General features: G+C 50.6%; 1 protein-coding gene across 1 annotated transcript in view; it reads left to right on the top strand.

Annotated features, from left to right (window-relative positions):
* The window catches only part of sorbs2a (sorbin and SH3 domain containing 2a), a 29,070-nt gene extending 11,445 nt beyond the window's left edge, over positions 1 to 17,625 (top strand). The window contains exons 13-24 of the mRNA XM_035530037.1: positions 854 to 900; positions 1,655 to 1,830; positions 2,424 to 3,929; positions 4,956 to 5,017; positions 5,551 to 5,648; positions 6,064 to 6,178; positions 6,654 to 6,782; positions 10,267 to 10,422; positions 10,522 to 10,536; positions 14,541 to 14,578; positions 16,076 to 16,182; positions 17,288 to 17,625. Coding sequence (XP_035385930.1) covers positions 854 to 900; positions 1,655 to 1,830; positions 2,424 to 3,929; positions 4,956 to 5,017; positions 5,551 to 5,648; positions 6,064 to 6,178; positions 6,654 to 6,782; positions 10,267 to 10,422; positions 10,522 to 10,536; positions 14,541 to 14,578; positions 16,076 to 16,182; positions 17,288 to 17,349 — 2,511 coding nt within the window. The 3' untranslated portion in view covers positions 17,350 to 17,625. The remainder of the gene's footprint in view (positions 1 to 853; positions 901 to 1,654; positions 1,831 to 2,423; positions 3,930 to 4,955; positions 5,018 to 5,550; positions 5,649 to 6,063; positions 6,179 to 6,653; positions 6,783 to 10,266; positions 10,423 to 10,521; positions 10,537 to 14,540; positions 14,579 to 16,075; positions 16,183 to 17,287) is intronic.
* The last annotated feature ends 1,164 nt before the right edge of the window (positions 17,626 to 18,789 follow it).

Raw genomic sequence — 18,789 nt, 5'->3', positions numbered from 1 at the left:
CATATGTGTATTGTGTATTAATAAATATTTTGAACATTTAAAAAAAAGTCATTCGGTCAGCCTCTCACAAAAAGGGATCACAGTCATTTATCACAGTCATCAGCGCTCTGTAGCTACTGAGCTACTTGTGCATAGTTATTGATTATTGAAACAGTTATTGATATTTCCCCTGGATTAAGCTCATTCTGGGTTCTGAGCACTGCATCCGGTTTATTACGCTTCCGCATCCATCCCGCAGTTCCGACTTTCCTGTGTCCGGAAAGTTTGTCCTCATTTTGCAAAAAAAGCAGTTGTTAAAAGTGTGTGCTTATGTCTGCGGCTTTGTGTGTATCAACCTTTGCTTCAGTGCGTGTATACACCTGCCTGTTATCCGCACACACGCACACACAGTGTATTGGCTAGCTCGGACTTCCATGTTAGCACAGATCTGAATGCGGTGTGGATGAACCTGGAGCACGATGGATGGATTGCCGCGTTTATTCCAGAGCGGTTTCAGATTGGTGCAAACCAAGGAGGCGTGGTCATAGTGGAAGGACATAATAGCCAGGCTCCTTGTGCAGAGTCTCCACGTGCAGCGTTTGTACGCACACACACACACACACACACACACACACTCCCAGCTCCCAGGAAGCGCCTCGAGTTTGAGCACGGTCTCTTCCGTGGTTACCCCAGCAATCCTCCCCTCTCGGAAACCCAGTCAAAGGTCGCGGAACCCTCGCGGGTCACGGCTGCCTGAGCGTGTGCGCGGGAGGAAGCTTTTGAGCGTAGTGCGCACGGCCTGGATGAGCAGCGCTTGGGGCTCTTTGTTCCCGCTACTCTGACCGCTCTGTCATATTGTTTGCTCTTCTTTCAGACGTCCCTCTACCTCCCGCCCTCCGAGAACCCAGGGGGAGCCTCGAGGTGAGTCCTCTTTCCCTTGTTCGGCCCTCGGGTTTCTTTTCTTTTTTGGGGGTTCCCTCACTCTTGTTTTTTTGGGGGGGGGGGTTTTCGAGAGAAAGAGAAAGAAAGAAAAACCCAAAACCTGGACCGCCTCCAAACCGCTTAGCCGGGCCTTTCTGTCACAAAGGCAGTGAGGAAACCGTAGAGCCTTTGTTTACGTGTACGTCGTGTGGGTATGGACGGGTGGTGTGTACTCATTTCACGGGTTTGTGTGTTTGCAGAGAGTGTGTGTGTGTGTGTGTGTGTGTGTGTGTGTGTGTGTGTGTGTGTGAGAGAGAGAGAGAGAGTGCTTCTTTTGCTCCCCTGCTGTTCCTGATTCATCCATCCCTTATCTGTAGCTCAGTGGGAGGCTCCAGTCTCCATAGAGTGGATCTATGTGCCCGCACTACAGTATTAACTCTCCTTACAGCTGTTACGGCCGCATCGTCTGCCTCAGCTTGTTAGCCGGACGCGTGGGAATGCTTTGGTTGGTCGTTAGAATACAGTTCAGGGGTCCGAGAGTCTCACCCACCAGATTTTTTTATTTTTTTTTCAGCTTTTGGTTTTCTTAAATAACACATTTAAAAGCAAACCGACAAATTTTAGAGTTTTAGTTTATTTTGTGAACATTTGATTATAAAAATTATTTAAAAATATGGTCAATTTATGGGTGATAACAGTGGAGGTCAATAATGGTGTGTGTGTGTGATTTTGTGGTGCGTGGTGGGACTTGTAGTCTTGCCAGCGACTACAGGAAGAGACGAAGGTCAGAGCCATCTATCAATCAGCAGGGCTCAGCCAATGAGCAGGATGCTGGTCAGGTCCCGGCACACCCCCCCAACCCTGTCAGAGGCAGCACTCTGAAAAAACCCGCCACGCGTTCCTCCCCTTCCTCCCCATCCAGAGCAAAAGGTACACACACTCACACACACACACACACACACTCTCACACACACACTCTCACACACACTCACACACACACACTCACACACACACTCTCACACACACACTCTCACACACACACTCTCACACACACACTCTCACACACACACTCTCACACACACACTCTCACACTCACACACTCACACACACACACACACACACACACACACACACACAAGTTCGCTGTCAAAACACTGATAACATCCAACATTGTGTTGTTTTGAAGAATGTATTGGTGCTTATTACAACAGTGAAGGAGCAGCTGTATGTTTTGCACTCTGTGCTTTTGTTTTGCAGTATGTAGATATAAATATAGCTATTATACTTTATGGAGTTATGGATATACTTTATGGAGTTATGGATTCTCGTGGCAGTTTGTTTTTGTCTTTGTCTCTCTGCTTTAAGGGTCTTCTTCGATCTTCTTTTATCATTTTGTGCGTCTGACCCCCTCGTCTGTCCAACGGCTGGTTTTAACCCCACTAACTCTCTTCCTGTTTCTTCCCACGGAGCTCACTAAATCCTTTGTCCTTTCTCTCGGCACGCTGCGTTCTCTCCTTCGGCAGCCGGGGGCGCTAGCAAGTCTCTGTCCCCGTCCCGGAGCTCCCCAGGTATGGACCCCACGTCGTCCTCTCTCTTCTCTGACGACTCCCTCACCCTCTCCGCCTCCACCCTGTGTGGCTCCGCCCGCGGCAAGAACACCGAGACGTGGGGCAGCGCGGAGGACAGTGAGAGAGAGGGGCACGGGCCGGCGGCCCCCCCACCGCGCCTCAAGTCGCGCAGCTGCGACGACCTGCTCTCGGATGGGGACGCGCGGCCTCCGCAGGTGAAGAGCCTGGACTCGTCCCCCAGGGGGCGCCGGCGTCGACGCCTGGCCCACGACACCCCGGGCTTCCTGCAGCTGTACAAGAAGATGCACCACATCGACCGGGCACAGCTGCTCCCGTCCGAGGTGATCCGCTCCGTGCGCTCCCGCATCCTGGAGCTGGAGCGGCAGCTGCAGCGGGGGAAGACGCTCCACGCCTGGACGCCGGCGGGCCAGGAGGTGCCGCGGCACACGGTGCCCGAGCGGATCTCCGCCTACGAGCAGCTGATCCAGAAGTCCAAGTCCATGCCAGACTTGGGCGAAGACGACGCCCCGTCGGGCTCGGCCACGCCAGGCTCCTCCCGGGCGAGCAGCTGCCCCAAGCGCCGCTTCTCGGTGGAGTCTCTGCTGGAGGAGGAGGACCCGCCCGAGAGGGCGAGGAGCCCGCCGGAGCGCCGGGAAGGGCGGGCAGGGCCGGACTACTCGGATAGCGAGCCGGACGCCTGCGCCTCGGAGCTCAGCGACTTCGTCCCCATGGAGGCGTCGTCCTTCTGCAGCGAGAGCGACGTGGACCGCTGCTCGCTGGCCTCGTCCGACAGCTTCTGCAGCTCTGCCCACCTCCACCACCACCACCACCACGGGCACCGTCACCGCGGTGGCAGCGGCTACTGTCACCAGCACCTCCACCAGAGTCTGGGCCAGAGCCAAGGGTACCAGCACCGGCACCTGATCAGCTCCTGCAAGGGCCGCTGCCCTGCCTCCTACACCCGCTTTACCACCGTGCTGAAGCACGAGCGGGCGCAGCAGGAGGAGGGCCGCGGCGGGGCCGCACCCCCGCGCCGGCCCCCGCCTGGCGATTCGGGCCTCGCCAAGCTGGCCTTCCTGGTAAGCCCCGTGCCTTTCCGCAGGAGGCGGGGCTCCCCTCCCGCCCCGCGCTGCCACGCCCGCCGCAGGCCGGACGCGTCCGTCTACGAGGCCCTGGACGCCGCCCTGCAGGACATTTACGAGCACATACGGGCGGAGAAGGGGCTGGGGCCGGCCCGCCTGCCGGACGACAGCATCCTGCGCCGCCTCCTGGAGGAGCTGCTCCCGGACGTCCCCGAGAGGAGCTCCTCGTTGCGGGGTCGGAGGGCGGGCCGCACCACCACCTCCTCCTCCTCCTCCTCCTCGCACTCCCACCAGCCTCACCACGGTGCCTCCTGCCAGCATCCGCACCGCGCGGACCCCGCCGACGACGACCGGCGCGCGAGCGCAGCCTACCGCTCAGGTGTAGCAGCGCAAGCTCCTCCCCGCTCACCGAGAGCCCCCGACCCCGTCCTTTCAGACCTTGCCGTTGTTACTGAAACACTTGCCTCTTCTCTACCAGGCAAGGACGCACGGTGTCACCGACGCCAAGCTGCTTGAGTGCTAACGGCTCCCCCTTGTGGAGAATCAGCGCTGATCTATGAGGGGTTTTCACATCTCGAGTTGAAAGGAAGGTGTTAACCACGCTTCCTTTCTTCGAGGAAAGGTGCTAATCGCCTTTGATCTTTTACGCGGCGCGTTTCAGGCTGTGTGCCGTGAAAAAACGGGCGAGTCACGTTAAGCACGTGAGGGGGGGGGGGTACGGGCGTCTCCGTTACGTGTGTCCGACGTTTGGTGGAAAAGAGGCAGAAGCAGCATGTCGCGTTCGCAGCACGTGTGGTAGAGGCATGCTAAGTCCTGTATGGTACGTGTGATATTTCGTTTTGGTTCATCGTTTGGTTTTTTTTGTTTGTTTGGGGTTTTTTTTTCCATTTATAGATGGAATGCGATTGGCGGTAATTGTTTAATATTGATTTACGTTGAATGTTTATTTTTGTTTGCTTGTGGATAAACGTTTTTCCAGTTGCTTCCGGCATAGCACCTTTCATCAATTTTGTGTGTGTGTGTGTGTGTGTGTGTGTGTGTGTGTGTGTGTGTGTGTGTGTGTGTGGGGAGAGAGAGCTTTGGAGTGTTCACAGAAATGTGTTGAAGCAATTGGAAAATAATCTAGCCCCCTGTACTCTTTTTTTTTGTTTGTTTGTTTGTTTTTTTAATTGCTGTATCCAGGTCTTTATTCATCTGTCTGAAATCTGTCAGTGAAATAAACATCTTGGGTTGCCCTTCTTTGTTGTTGTCAGCCACTTTGTTTTTACCAGTGCTTCACCTTTCACCTCTCACCCCTCACAAGACCATCATGTGCGTGCAAATCATATCGTCATAGCAGCTGATGCACCGTGCACCTTTGACCTGTGTGTGTGTGTCTTTGTCTGTCTGTGTGTGTGATTTTCAGATCAGGGCTCTGATGCTGGTTCCCACACTGCTCAGAACAGAAGACTTACTCCAGATCGAGAGGTAATATGGCCTATAAAACACATGTACTTATAGGGACTTATGAGAGCAGACTTCGTGAATATTTCCACAGAAGTGTTTAATTCCACAGTTCATCTGATTGATTTAACCATGTGTATCTATCAGGAACTGGTAGACCCCTTTTCCTGAAGTAACCCTGACCTGATGTGAATTTTGATAACTTCGGTAATTAAATTTGCGAATGTAATGAGGGGCAGTGGTTAAGGTACACGACTAGTAATCAGAAGGTTGCCGGTTGGAGCCCCACCACTGCCAAGTTGCCACTGTTGGACCCCTGAGCGAGACCCTTAACCCTCAAGTTAATTTATTATTATATCAAATTCTACTACTATTACTACTACTAATAATAATAATAATAATAATAATAATACAGCCAAATGGTAGACGACCATTTAGAAGATCCAGACTACGAGAAGTCCTGATGATTGCATTGCTCTGTGTGGCACTGGGGACATGTTGGAGCTCGGTGTTGGGGGATGGGCAGAGAGCTGATGACCTCTCTGCTTGTCTCCTAGGTGTCCTCTAAGCAGATGACATATCTCATATTATCTTCTCTCCTCCATCAGAGACAGACTGCCAGGGCCATTTATGATTTTAAAGCTCAGACCAGCAAGTGAGTATGAGCGCCACTGACTGCACCTTTAATTTCAGACGCATGCATAAGGCATTGTGTCCTCGGTTTTTTCCTTGGGTACCTAGCACATGGTTGTGCTTTGTTTTTTTACACACACACACACACACACACACTCACTCCAAGCTGTGAGTTGTTCAGATTCTTCTATAATGGTGCCTTTAATAACGTCTTTGCATGGTTGCCCGTCTGTGGATCAATACTGCGCACGCTTACAGCAAACGGGCAACAAGAGAAACATTTCAGCACAGTTCACTGTAGCTTGTGAATATTAAAGGGCAGTTACACTGTATGTTTGTAGTTAATGACTATAGCTGTGTATATATGGTGGTAGAACTATTGGTCAAGTCCAGAGATATAACGTGTGTGTGTGTGTGTGTGTGTGTGTGGTTTATAGGGAGCTCTCATTTAAAAAGGGGGATGCCGTCAACATCATCAGACAGATCGACAGCAACTGGTACGAAGGAGAGCACAGAGGACAAATTGGAATTTTCCCCATCTCTTACGTAGAGGTGTGTGTGTGTGTACATGGCCATTATAATCTCTCCCTCTAGTGCCTTATAATCACTAATGTTCTCATGTCCTGTATCTCTCCCTCCCTCTCTCTCTCTCTCTCTCTCTCTCTCTCTCCCTCCCCCCTCTCTCTCTCTCTCTCTCTCTCTCTCTCCCTCCCCCCCCCTCTCTCTCTCTCTCTCTCTCTCTCTCTCTACCTCCCCTCTCTCTCTCTCTCTCTCTCTCTCTCTCCCTCCCCTCTCTCTCTCCCTCCCCTCTCTCTCCCTCCCCTCTCTCTCTCTCTCTCTCCCTCCCCTCTCTCTCTCTCTCTCTCTCCTTCTCCCTCCCCTCTCTCTCTCTCTCTCCTTCTCCCTCCTCTCTCTCTCTCTCTCTCCTTCTCCCTCTCCCTCCCCTCTCTCTCTCTCTCCTTCTCCCTCTCTCTCTCCTGCTCCCTCTCCCTCTCTCTCTCTCTCTCTCTCTCTCTCTCTCTCTCAGAAGGTAGTATCTCTGGAGCAGAAGCAGCCAGTCCGTCCTCCTCCCCCTGCTCAGGTCAGGGAGATGGGGGAGGCTGTGGCTCGATACAATTTCAACGCAGACACCGGTGTAGAGCTGTCACTGAGGAAGGTACACACACACACACACACACACACACGAGACACCAGTGTAGAGCTGTCACTGAGGAAGGTACACACACACACACACACACACACACACGACACACCAGTGTAGAGCTGTCACTGAGGAAGGTACACACACACACACACACGACACCACTGTAGAGCTGTCACTGAGGAAGGTACACACACACACACACGACACCAGTGTAGAGCTGTCACTGAGGAAGGTACACACACACATGACACCAGTGTAGAGCTGTCACTGAGGAAGGTACACACACACACACACACACACACACACACACACACGACACCAGTGTAGAGCTGTCACTGAGGAAGGTACACACACACACACGACATCAGTGTAGAGCTGTCACTGAGGAAGGTACACACACACACACACGACACCAGTGTAGAGCTGTCACTGAGGAAGGTACACACACACGACACCAGTGTAGAGCTGTCACTGAGGAAGGTACACACACACGACACCAGTGTAGAGCTGTCACTGAGGAAGGTACACACACACGACACCAGTGTAGAGCTGTCACTGAGGAAGGTACACACACACACGACACCAGTGTAGAGCTGTCACTGAGGAAGGTACACACACACACGACACCAGTGTAGAGCTGTCACTGAGGAAGGTACACACACACACACACGACACCAGTGTAGAGCTGTCACTGAGGAAGGTACACACACACACGACACCAGTGTAGAGCTGTCACTGAGGAAGGTACACACACACACGACACCAGTGTAGAGCTGTCACTGAGGAAGGTACACACACACACGACACCAGTGTAGAGCTGTCACTGAGGAAGGTACACACACACACGACACCAGTGTAGAGCTGTCACTGAGGAAGGTACACACACACACGACACCAGTGTAGAGCTGTCACTGAGGAAGGTACACACACACACGACACCAGTGTAGAGCTGTCACTGAGGAAGGTACACACACACACGACACCAGTGTAGAGCTGTCACTGAGGAAGGTACACACACACACGACACCAGTGTAGAGCTGTCACTGAGGAAGGTACACACACACACGACACCAGTGTAGAGCTGTCACTGAGGAAGGTACACACACACACGACACCAGTGTAGAGCTGTCACTGAGGAAGGTACACACACACACGACACCAGTGTAGAGCTGTCACTGAGGAAGGTACACACACACACGACACCAGTGTAGAGCTGTCACTGAGGAAGGTACACACACACACGACACCAGTGTAGAGCTGTCACTGAGGAAGGTACACACACACACACACGACACCAGTGTAGAGCTGTCACTGAGGAAGGTACACACACACACACACGACACCAGTGTAGAGCTGTCACTGAGGAAGGTACACACACACACACACGACACCAGTGTAGAGCTGTCACTGAGGAAGGTACACACACACACACACACGACACCAGTGTAGAGCTGTCACTGAGGAAGGTACACACACACACACACGACACCAGTGTAGAGCTGTCACTGAGGAAGGTACACACACACACACGACACCAGTGTAGAGCTGTCACTGAGGAAGGTACACACACACGACACCAGTGTAGAGCTGTCACTGAGGAAGGTACACACACACGACACCAGTGTAGAGCTGTCACTGAGGAAGGTACACACACACGACACCAGTGTAGAGCTGTCACTGAGGAAGGTACACACACACGACACCAGTGTAGAGCTGTCACTGAGGAAGGTACACACACACGACACCAGTGTAGAGCTGTCACTGAGGAAGGTACACACACACGACACCAGTGTAGAGCTGTCACTGAGGAAGGTACACACACACGACACCAGTGTAGAGCTGTCACTGAGGAAGGTACACACACACGACACCAGTGTAGAGCTGTCACTGAGGAAGGTACACACACACGACACCAGTGTAGAGCTGTCACTGAGGAAGGTACACACACACGACACCAGTGTAGAGCTGTCACTGAGGAAGGTACACACACACGACACCAGTGTAGAGCTGTCACTGAGGAAGGTACACACACACGACACCAGTGTAGAGCTGTCACTGAGGAAGGTACACACACACGACACCAGTGTAGAGCTGTCACTGAGGAAGGTACACACACACGACACCAGTGTAGAGCTGTCACTGAGGAAGGTACACACACACGACACCAGTGTAGAGCTGTCACTGAGGAAGGTACACACACACGACACCAGTGTAGAGCTGTCACTGAGGAAGGTACACACACACGACACCAGTGTAGAGCTGTCACTGAGGAAGGTACACACACACACGACACCAGTGTAGAGCTGTCACTGAGGAAGGTACACACACACACGACACCAGTGTAGAGCTGTCACTGAGGAAGGTACACACACACACGACACCAGTGTAGAGCTGTCACTGAGGAAGGTACACACACACACACACGACACCACTGTAGAGCTGTCACTGAGGAAGGTACACACACACGACACCAGTGTAGAGCTGTCACTGAGGAAGGTACACACACACACACACACACACATATGACACCAGTGTAGAGCTGTCACTGAGGAAGGTACACACACACGACATCAGTGTAGAGCTGTCACTGAGGAAGGTACACACACACACACACACACACGACACCACTGTAGAGCTGTCACTGAGGAAGGTACACACACACACGACATCAGTGTAGAGCTGTCACTGAGGAAGGTACACGCGCACACACACACACGACACCACTGTAGAGCTGTCACTGAGGAAGGTACACACACACACATCAGTGTAGAGCTGTCACTGAGGAAGGTACGCGCGTACGCACACACACACACACACACGACACCACTGTAGAGCTGTCACTGAGGAAGGTACACACACACACACACACACGACACCACTGTAGAGCTGTCACTGAGGAAGGTACACACACACATACACACACACACACGACACCACTGTAGAGCTGTCACTGAGGAAGGTACACACACACATACACACACACACGACACCACTGTAGAGCTGTCACTGAGGAAGGTACACACACACACACACACACACGACACCACTGTAGAGCTGTCACTGAGGAAGGTACACACACACACACACACACACGACACCAGTGTAGAGCTGTCACTGAGGAAGGTACACACACACACATATGACACCAGTGTAGAGCTGTCACTGAGGAAGGTACACACACACACACACACACACACACACACACACACACATGACACCAATGTAGGACTGTCACTGAGGAAGGTACACACGCACTCACATACCCGCACACTCACACACTATCTGGGTTTAGACACATTCATGTTTCCTGTCCTGCGAGACAAGCACTCCTGAATCCTACATCACTAATAAACACACATTCATGTTCTATGTCCATATACATGTAGATGCTAGTAGACATCTACTCAGTCATCTACTCAATATGTAATATATATAAGAACCACATGGACACACAAAGTAACCAATTTCAGTGTGTGTGTGTGTGTGTGTGTTACAGGGAGAGAAGGTGATCTTGCTGAGGAAGGTGGATATAAACTGGTTTGAGGGGAGGATCCCTGGCTCCAATAAGCAGGGGATATTCCCCGTGTCATACGTTGATGTCATCAAAGGGTCTCCTTCCAAGAGCCCTGGTCGCCATGGAGACAAGCAAAGGGTGAGTGTGTTCTGGTTATAATTAGCCTCTCCAAATCCACCATACAAACGCACAGTGCTGATGAGAAAATCTAAAGCACGTTAGCTTAACATAGAACAGTACCGAGTGCAGCGTGTGAAATAACATTTGACCAAATTTAAAATGCAAACGCACGTTCCTCGTACTGGCTGCATGCTGTGATAAAGGGAGTGGTCTCTGAGGCCTCAGAGGGCCCTTACAAACGTTCGCATAAATTATGCAAATGAAAAGTCCACTGTGAGCATCAAGGGCGTTCACGCTATCTGCTAGCTAGCAGTTATTGTTAATCTTGCTCTCACGAGAACAGCTCAGCGAAATAACAAAATAATAATTCTGGTATTGGTCTTAGAAAAGGTAAACAAATGTTTTTAAAAAATGTAATTTCAACAGTTGCGCCGGTCTTGCTTCTTTTACTAAATTGTAGAACATACACAATACACACACAGACGCGCGTGCACACACAAACCTGTATACGCTGCACTTAACACTAAACTCTGCTAAAAATGTGACACAAACTGCTTTTTAGAGTGTATATACCTTTAAAAGGCAGCATTTTGGTAGTGGTCCGAGAGATTCCTGTGCGTGTTCCCGAGATTGTTTGGGAGTTTTTTTGGAAGTGGGAAGAGTGTTCCAAAGAGTCAAGCAGCAACCTCTGTGCTTTTGAAATAAAATCCGGCAGAAATATGCCAGAACTAGTTTTGCCAATGTCGTTAAATGCTTTCATACCAAAATTAGCAAAGGTTTTTTTTTTACTGTGGTGAAAAGAAGAAAGGTTGCGATCCTGTTAGTTTTTTAATTATTTCTGTCACACTTGCTTTTTTTCTCTCCTTGCTTCTTTCTCTCTCTCTCTCTCTGTCCTGCTCTCTCTCTCTCTCTCTCTCTCTCTCTCTCTCTCTCTGTCCTGCTCTCTCTCTCTCTCTCTCTCTCTCTCTCTCTCTCTCTCTCTCTCTCTCTCTCTCTCTCTCTGTCCTGCTCTCTCTCTCACTCTCCTGCTCCCTCACTCTCTCTGTCCTGCTATCTCTCTCTCTCTGTCCTGCTCCCTCACTCTTTATCTTTCTCTCCCTGTACCCCCCCACCCTCTCTCCCTCTCTCTCTCCCTCTCCCTCTCTCTCTCCCTCTCTCTCTCTCTCTCCCTCTCTCTCTCTCTCCCTCTCTCAAAGTCCTTTCCCGGTTCCCCTTCTCTGCTGTCTCATGCTGTCTCTGCCCCCTGGCCCAGCCTCCAAGTAGTCACCAGCGAATGGCTGTCCCTTACGCTGGGTGTCTCCACCCCTTCTCCCAGTATCACCCCAGTCCCACCCACTCCTCCACCCCTTCCCAGCATCCTTCACTGCGCAAGCCCCATACCGCCCACCCCCCCGGTACGAGGCCTCACCCCCCCACCGCGAAGCTCCACCCTAAACCGCTTCCCTGTTCTCAAGCAAGAAACCATCTCGTGGGCGTCCTTTACGACCCCGCCTCCATCCCCGCCTCCTCTTCCACCCGTGTCCCCGCCTCTCACGTGTAGCTCCACCTCTTCTGGCACAGATCGCTCCCACCCCCTTTACAATAGGGACAGCTTCGCAGCCACACAGGCAGCCAAAAGACTGACCTCAGATCTGAACCGAGAGCTGTGCATCACAGAAGCAGAGGAGAACGATGCTAAAACACTGACTGGAGAACAGTGGACCCTGGGGCGCGCAAGGAAGCAGTCAGACCCGCATGGCGAACTCCTGTCCATGTTCCCGAATAAACGGCGACACCAGGACGTCGAGAGGATGTGTGGCCATATGCTGCCCGCCAAAAAGTCACCCACCACTTTGGCGAACCAATTGAAAACCTTAGCGGACTTGCAGGTGCCACCTGATCGCTCAGCTTTGGAGAGACCCCTGCCTGTCAGTTTGATCAGTGACCCAGAAAGCCCAGCAGACAGAGATGATGAGATCTACAGCGAAGAGACTGTGACACTCCTGTCTGGTGTGCTCAGCGTTTCCTCGGAGCCAGTTCCAGAGAGCTTTGGTCCGGCACTTCCTGAGCTGTACATACAGGAAGAGGGAGACAAGCCAATCAGATCTCCCGCATCCACTTGTATAAGCAGTGATTTGAGACCAGAGGTAGATCTTGCAGTATGACACCATAATTTACCTACCGTCATCTGTCTGTCTGTCTGTCTGTCTGTCTGTCTGTCTAGTCATCATGTATTGTTTCCAAGTTTATCCTTTTAAAGTGTTAAGCCTTTCTGTTGAATACAATCTAAAAGCTATTACACAGGGATTGTGTTTTACTATACTGGAGAAGCGTGTGTGCGTGTGTGTGTGTGCGTGCGTGTGTGCGTGCGTGTGTGTGTGTGTGTGTGCGTGCGCGCGCGTGCGTGCGTGTGTGTGTGTGCGTGTGTGTGTGTGTGTGTGAGGAGTAACTAGCACTGTCCTCCTTGCTAGGCTGATGTTCACGGCCCGCTGCAGCCTCGGTCGCCCCTCTCCGCTCCTCCCCTGCTCCCCTGCTGCGCTCCGCCGCGGTCGTGGAGCCCAGCCGCTCTCCTCTCTTCTTCTCCCCCTCCTGCCCCCGCGGCCTCCCGTCTGCCGTCCCCTCGCTCTCCCCCTCTCCGGCCCGCCTTTCTCCCTTCCTCTCCGTGCTCCTCCCCTCCCCCTTTCTTTCTCACTTCTCTCCCCTCCTCTCACCGCAGTCTCTTCCCCCCTCCTCCTCCTCCTCCCTCCCTCTCTTCTCCCCCCTTCTCTTGCTCCCCTCTCCGCTCCTCGTCGCCGCCCCTCCCCGCCACTCCTCCACCCCTGTACCCCTCACGGCAGCCTCTCCTCCCCCCCATCGCCGCGTCGCCCCCCTCCTCCTCTCCATCACCTCCCGCCTCCCCCGTGCCTCCTCCTGGGGTAGCGGCGTCTCCCACGACCCCCCCTCCTGGTTCCCCCCTCCTCCCCCCCTCCTCTGCTCCTCTCCGTTCTGCGTCTCCTCCCCCCTCTGCTCCCACCCCTCAGCCCCAACCCCCGGATCTCTCTGGCACTCCTCTGTGCTCCGCTCATCTTTCCACTCGTCTATCTGTTCCCCCTCTATCACCTCGCTCACAGCTCCGCTCTCCTCAGATTAAGGTAAAACAAGACAGAACAAGCGTGTGTGTGTGTGTGTGTGTGTGTGTGTGTGTGTGTGTGTGCGCATGTGTGTAATGGGCATGTGTTGGAGTCTGCAGGTGTTTGGTACTGTGAATAGAAGATTTGTGGAATTAATTAGCACAAGCAGAGGCATGTGTGGGGCATGTGCTTGAGTGTTAAATTAAGTGCTAAATTAACAAGTGTGTGTGTGTGTGTGTATGTGTGTGTGATGACTTTCCTAAGTAAGACAGCTTGTGTGTTGGTGTGCCGCGAGCTTGTTCGGTGCCTGGACCCCTTAAGCGCTCGTAGCTTTAACCCCCGTATGGCAGATCGCTGGAGCAGGTTAGCAGTTCAGGACCTTCATGCTTCACTCCCCTGTCCTGCAGCGATCTGTCCACGTCGGTCCCTCCGGGCCACAAGGCTGTTCATGCTCCGGATCACGGCCGACGTAACACTACTGACGTGAGCTCGGAACCCTTGCACCGATGCGGCGAGTGACACTAACGCCACCGCACGTGGGGCGAGACGCAGCTTCTTACGCCCGCCGCCCCCCGGCTGTGACTCTTGCAGAGCGTTTCTAAGCAGGAGGCGATGGTGGAAGGCAAGCCGCCACGTAGCCCCGTCACCACCAGGAGGCGCTGCGCATCCCCCGCGTTTTCCGCCAGCAGGGCACGCAGGGTAGGACGGAGTGTGCAGTGACGCTTGCAGCCGTGCAGGCTGGGAAATGGAGCCCCCCCCCCACACACACACACACACACACACACACACACACACACACACACACATACACTCGCAGATCCCCTTTCTACCTGTGCATGTGTAACACGCTACGGTGTCCCAGGAAATACAAGCTTGTTGCTTTGGTGCTACTTATAAAATTGAATTTGCACAAAACCAATGCCTCTGTTCTTGCGTTCGGAGTGATGGATCTGTTACAGGCACGGACCGTCTACACGATGGAGCTACGAAATACTGATGCTCTTTCTCTCTCCCTCTCTCACTTCCTCTCTCCGTTTTCTCTCCCAGAGGATGATGCAGGATTCCTCCCATGGATCTGGAGAGCCGTAAGTGACGTCGTCTTATGCTGTACCGTCGATGACACATTCCAGCATGTTGGCCATGTCATGACAATGTGCTGCGTAGAGCTCCAGGTGGATTTTATCAATATTGCAGGAGCGTAAATATAATCCCAGTTCTGATAAAGTTGGGACAGTATAGAAAATGCAATTTAAAACAAAGAGTGACCTGTAACTACTGTTCACCCTGTACTATACCTAAAACACCATCGCAAACACCTACCCTTGGGTGCAATACATTTAACACTTATACACCCAAATACCTTACAGATATATAATTTCATATCTGTAACACAGTTTATAACCCAGTGGGTGTGAGTGTGTTCAACTATGTCCCTCAAAGGGGTGGGTTGTGGCCAAGGTGTTGGAGAGAGAAAAAAAACCCACCATAACAACATATTGTATAATATTTTACTTTATGAATATAATTAGATTTTTGAAATGCAAATATATGGAAATTTTAAATATATGAATATGTATGATATGAACATTTCAAATCTGATGACCACAACACATTCCAAAACACTGGAACAATCGCGTTTACCATTGTGGAACACCTTTTCTTTCGATAATACACATATTATGTGTTTGGGTATTGAAGACAGCCGTTCATTAAGTTTAGTGGGTGGAATTTTCCAGCACGAATATCGTTGGCCATGCAGTTTCGCGGGCCTTCACTACCACTACCAACAGGCAGGTATTCACACACGCCGGCCTTTACGCCTGCCGTGATTTGAACTGTCTAGTCCTCTTCTGCCTGAAGAACATGACAGCTTTTTTAAAACTGAACTCGTGGGGCCGCGAAACGCTCTCCCGCGGCGCTACCGTCCGTCTCGGACAAGACGGTGTCCTGAGGCGTCGCTGACCCTTCCGCACAGTGGTGATGTACAGTTTCTTCTCTGAGCATTAAAGCCAGAGCTCACAGCAGTGAATGGTGTTGATGGACAAAGGTTTAATGGAATATTGCCGAGCCCATGCCGTGATATCCTGCATCAATGCACGGTCCCTTGTAGGACTTCTGAGGGATGTGATGTCCGCCACATTATTGGTTCACAGCCCTGCTCTTCACGCACTGAGATTTGACCAGATTCTTGAATCTTCACATCTCCTGTTTCACATCAATCAGCTTGTTCACATCATGCGGTTAACACTTCCTGGTTCACATCTCGTCTGTACATCATTGCAACCTATCAAATGTTTATTTTTTTTCTCACCTTTTTTCAAAAGTGTTGCAGGTGTCAGTTTTAGCATAAACCTTTACCTTTAAAAAAATACTGAAGCCGTTTAGTTAAAGCATGAAATATCCTGCCTTTATCTTCCTAAAGTAAGTCAAAGTAAAACTACAAATTACTGCTTTTCCCTGTTTATTTGCATTTTTAGTTTGTCCCAACTATTTCGGTACTGGGGCTGTATATTTTTTTTAAGAACAGAAGAGTGTATATGGCTAATACCGCCACTTTAAAGCCCTCTCGCTCACCTGGCCAGGTTCCAGGCCGTGTACGACTACCGGCCGCGCAACGAGGATGAGTTGGAGCTTCGGGCCGGCGACATGGTGGACGTGGTGGAGAAGTGTGACGACGGCTGGTTCGTAGGTGCGTGAACCGCACCGCGTAACACGCACGTGACCTGCATGCGCCATATTCAGAGGAGATGGTAATTCAGCATAAATTGGTTACCATCTTGGAGGCTTTGCTACGCTGTGATTTTTTTATTTTTTTTTTTTGTGAAGTCCAGGACCTGGCTGAACTCCAGCCAGTCTGCATGTCATGTCACGTTCACACATCTCAAAGCTGTTGTATAGGGATGGTGTTACTATATCGGAATTGTGTGTGAGCATGTGAGAAGAGTCACTGTAGCACTGTCCTCCTCGCTGGGTTGATGTGTAGTTTGTGTTCGGTTACCTGGCAGAAGCAGGTTTGGAGCTGGAACAGAACAAAAGTGTCCCTGATTGTGAATCTGAAAACCCCGTTGGTACTGCTATACAGCTGCTTCCCCGTTACCATTATTACTGTTAGCATTACCGTTACCATTACCGTTAATGTTAACATTACTGTTACCACTATTAATGTTACTGTTACCGTTACTGTTACCGTCCCTTTGGTATATTACTGTGCCATTACCGTCCCAGTGCCGTGCTAACACACCTGGATCAAATCCCAATGTTTAGCACTGCTATCAAACATGGCAGGAAGGCAGACCCACTCCCAACCGCTCGTAGCCGCTTAGAACCAGCCACAGGGGCTGGCGGTGTTCACGGCTGCGGCCAGCAAGTCGGGTCTAAGCAGTTACATCTGCTTACTGTGCCCCACTCCTCGCCACAGAATGGTGTTAACTGCCTCAATTATGGTCGAACCTCCTGAGGGCCAGAACTAAGCCAGGAACAGCCATGATAAAATCAAGCGCAGTTCAGGTCTGTTGCCAGCACGGAACAGCGGAATTCTCAGCGTTCCACCTGGCAGGGTAATTGTCGCTCTGTGCTGGTGTGGCTGGATATTATGTGCAGTAAGAGCCAATTAGCAGAGGTAGTAAGTTTAGTTTAGGTGTAAGATGGATTTCATTTGTTTTCCCAGCACATTTTTCCACAAGTTAATTCTGACTTCATGTTTCCTGTCTTCTCCCCCTGTTCTTAATTCCATCTTGATCCTTTCACTTCCTTCTTCTTATTATTCTGTTCCGTCTCCTTCTCCGATTCTGTAGGGACGTCTCGGAGGAGCAAGCAGTTTGGAACCTTCCCAGGAAACTACGTTAAGCCACTTTAACGACGATCTCAGCACAACCATGGCTACCCTGAAGCCTTTCCTTACAGGGCCAATGTGGAACCTCAACCGTGTGTGTGCGCGTGCGTGCGTGAATTTCTGTGTGCTTTCTTATGCGTGTGTGCATTTGTATTCTCACGCAAAAACATGTTTTAGCACTAGTCATCTTTACACAGACTCCTCCAATGAACTTGTTTTTTTATTTGATAAAACAGAAATTTGGGTTCATCTGAAGGTGCGGCTTCCTTCCTGCAGCAGAAATTAACTTTGTGGTACACGCTCTGTTCTCATTATTACACATTATTTATTAGTGGTGATATTTTCCAATAAGCAATATTTTCCTTCAGAAGATATGGGCATACGAGGTGGAAAATTGTCTGATCAGGACAAGGTTTCAAAAAAGAGGGTGGGTGTGTGTGTGTGTGTGTGTGTGTGAGACCACGTCGCGTAGGAGCGTTCAGAGCGCACGTGGAGATAGTTGGGTTTTAAGCGAAATAATACGATTAGCGTCAAAGCCATAATGAGACACGTGCAACTCAGATATGAATTCCTTCTACGTTAAAACACACAGACACAGTGTCCTTAACTGGCCCCAACAGGAACAACGATGTCCGTGTATTTGCAGTGCTTCAGAATATGGGTACGACGGCGTCAACCAAAACAACGTTCGCCGCATAGAAATTCCTTGAACAATCATTAAGTATGTATTGGAGCGCACAAAATACGTTGGCTTTCTGAATTACGCTATGCGTTTTGGGGTAATTTTCTGATATGACACTAAAGGACATACTTTCCTGTATATACAAGAGAATGTTATGAATATCTTGGGTTTTAGTGATTGTCAGTCAAGTGGGCTGGTAGCTGGTTATAAATATGAAAACGTCTGAAGGTAGTGGTAACTTTCTCTACTGCTAGAGAAAGTTGGGGGGGGGTGGAAAAAAAGCATTTCGATGGAAGAAAAGTGTTCCCTTTTTCCAGGTTCTCTCTGTCATTCTTTTATTTCGTGCACCGCTGTTCCAGCGTGTGGCGAAGTTATCACAAAATTCAGTTTGTGAGGGGGAAAAAAAGGATGTCAGAGTGGTTTGCAGTCTGATAACTGGTGTTTTATAATGTGTGCATTTATCATTGTTTAACTTTTATCAGAAAGGTCAAGTTTAGTTTTCAAAGGGCTCTGATATTAAAAAGGAACATTATTCAGTGTTCAGAGGATTTTCTGCACATGACATGAAGAGTAGGTTCACTGTATTAAATTAATGTATTGTTTTGTTTTCCTCTGCTTTGTGTGTGTGTGTGGACCCGAAAAGTTACCAATCTTTAAAGCACCTTAAATTAGAAATGCTGCAAGTTTTCTGCACTCTTTGATTTGTTTGCTTTCATAGACTGCACCATTCTGTTTGCTTGCTTGCTTGTTTGTTTTTATTGACATATTACATTGTGCTGATG

Source organism: Electrophorus electricus, chromosome 9 (assembly GCF_013358815.1).
Source record: "Electrophorus electricus isolate fEleEle1 chromosome 9, fEleEle1.pri, whole genome shotgun sequence".
Classification (NCBI taxonomy): domain Eukaryota; kingdom Metazoa; phylum Chordata; class Actinopteri; order Gymnotiformes; family Gymnotidae; genus Electrophorus; species Electrophorus electricus.
This window is presented reverse-complemented; position numbering and strand designations above follow the sequence as displayed.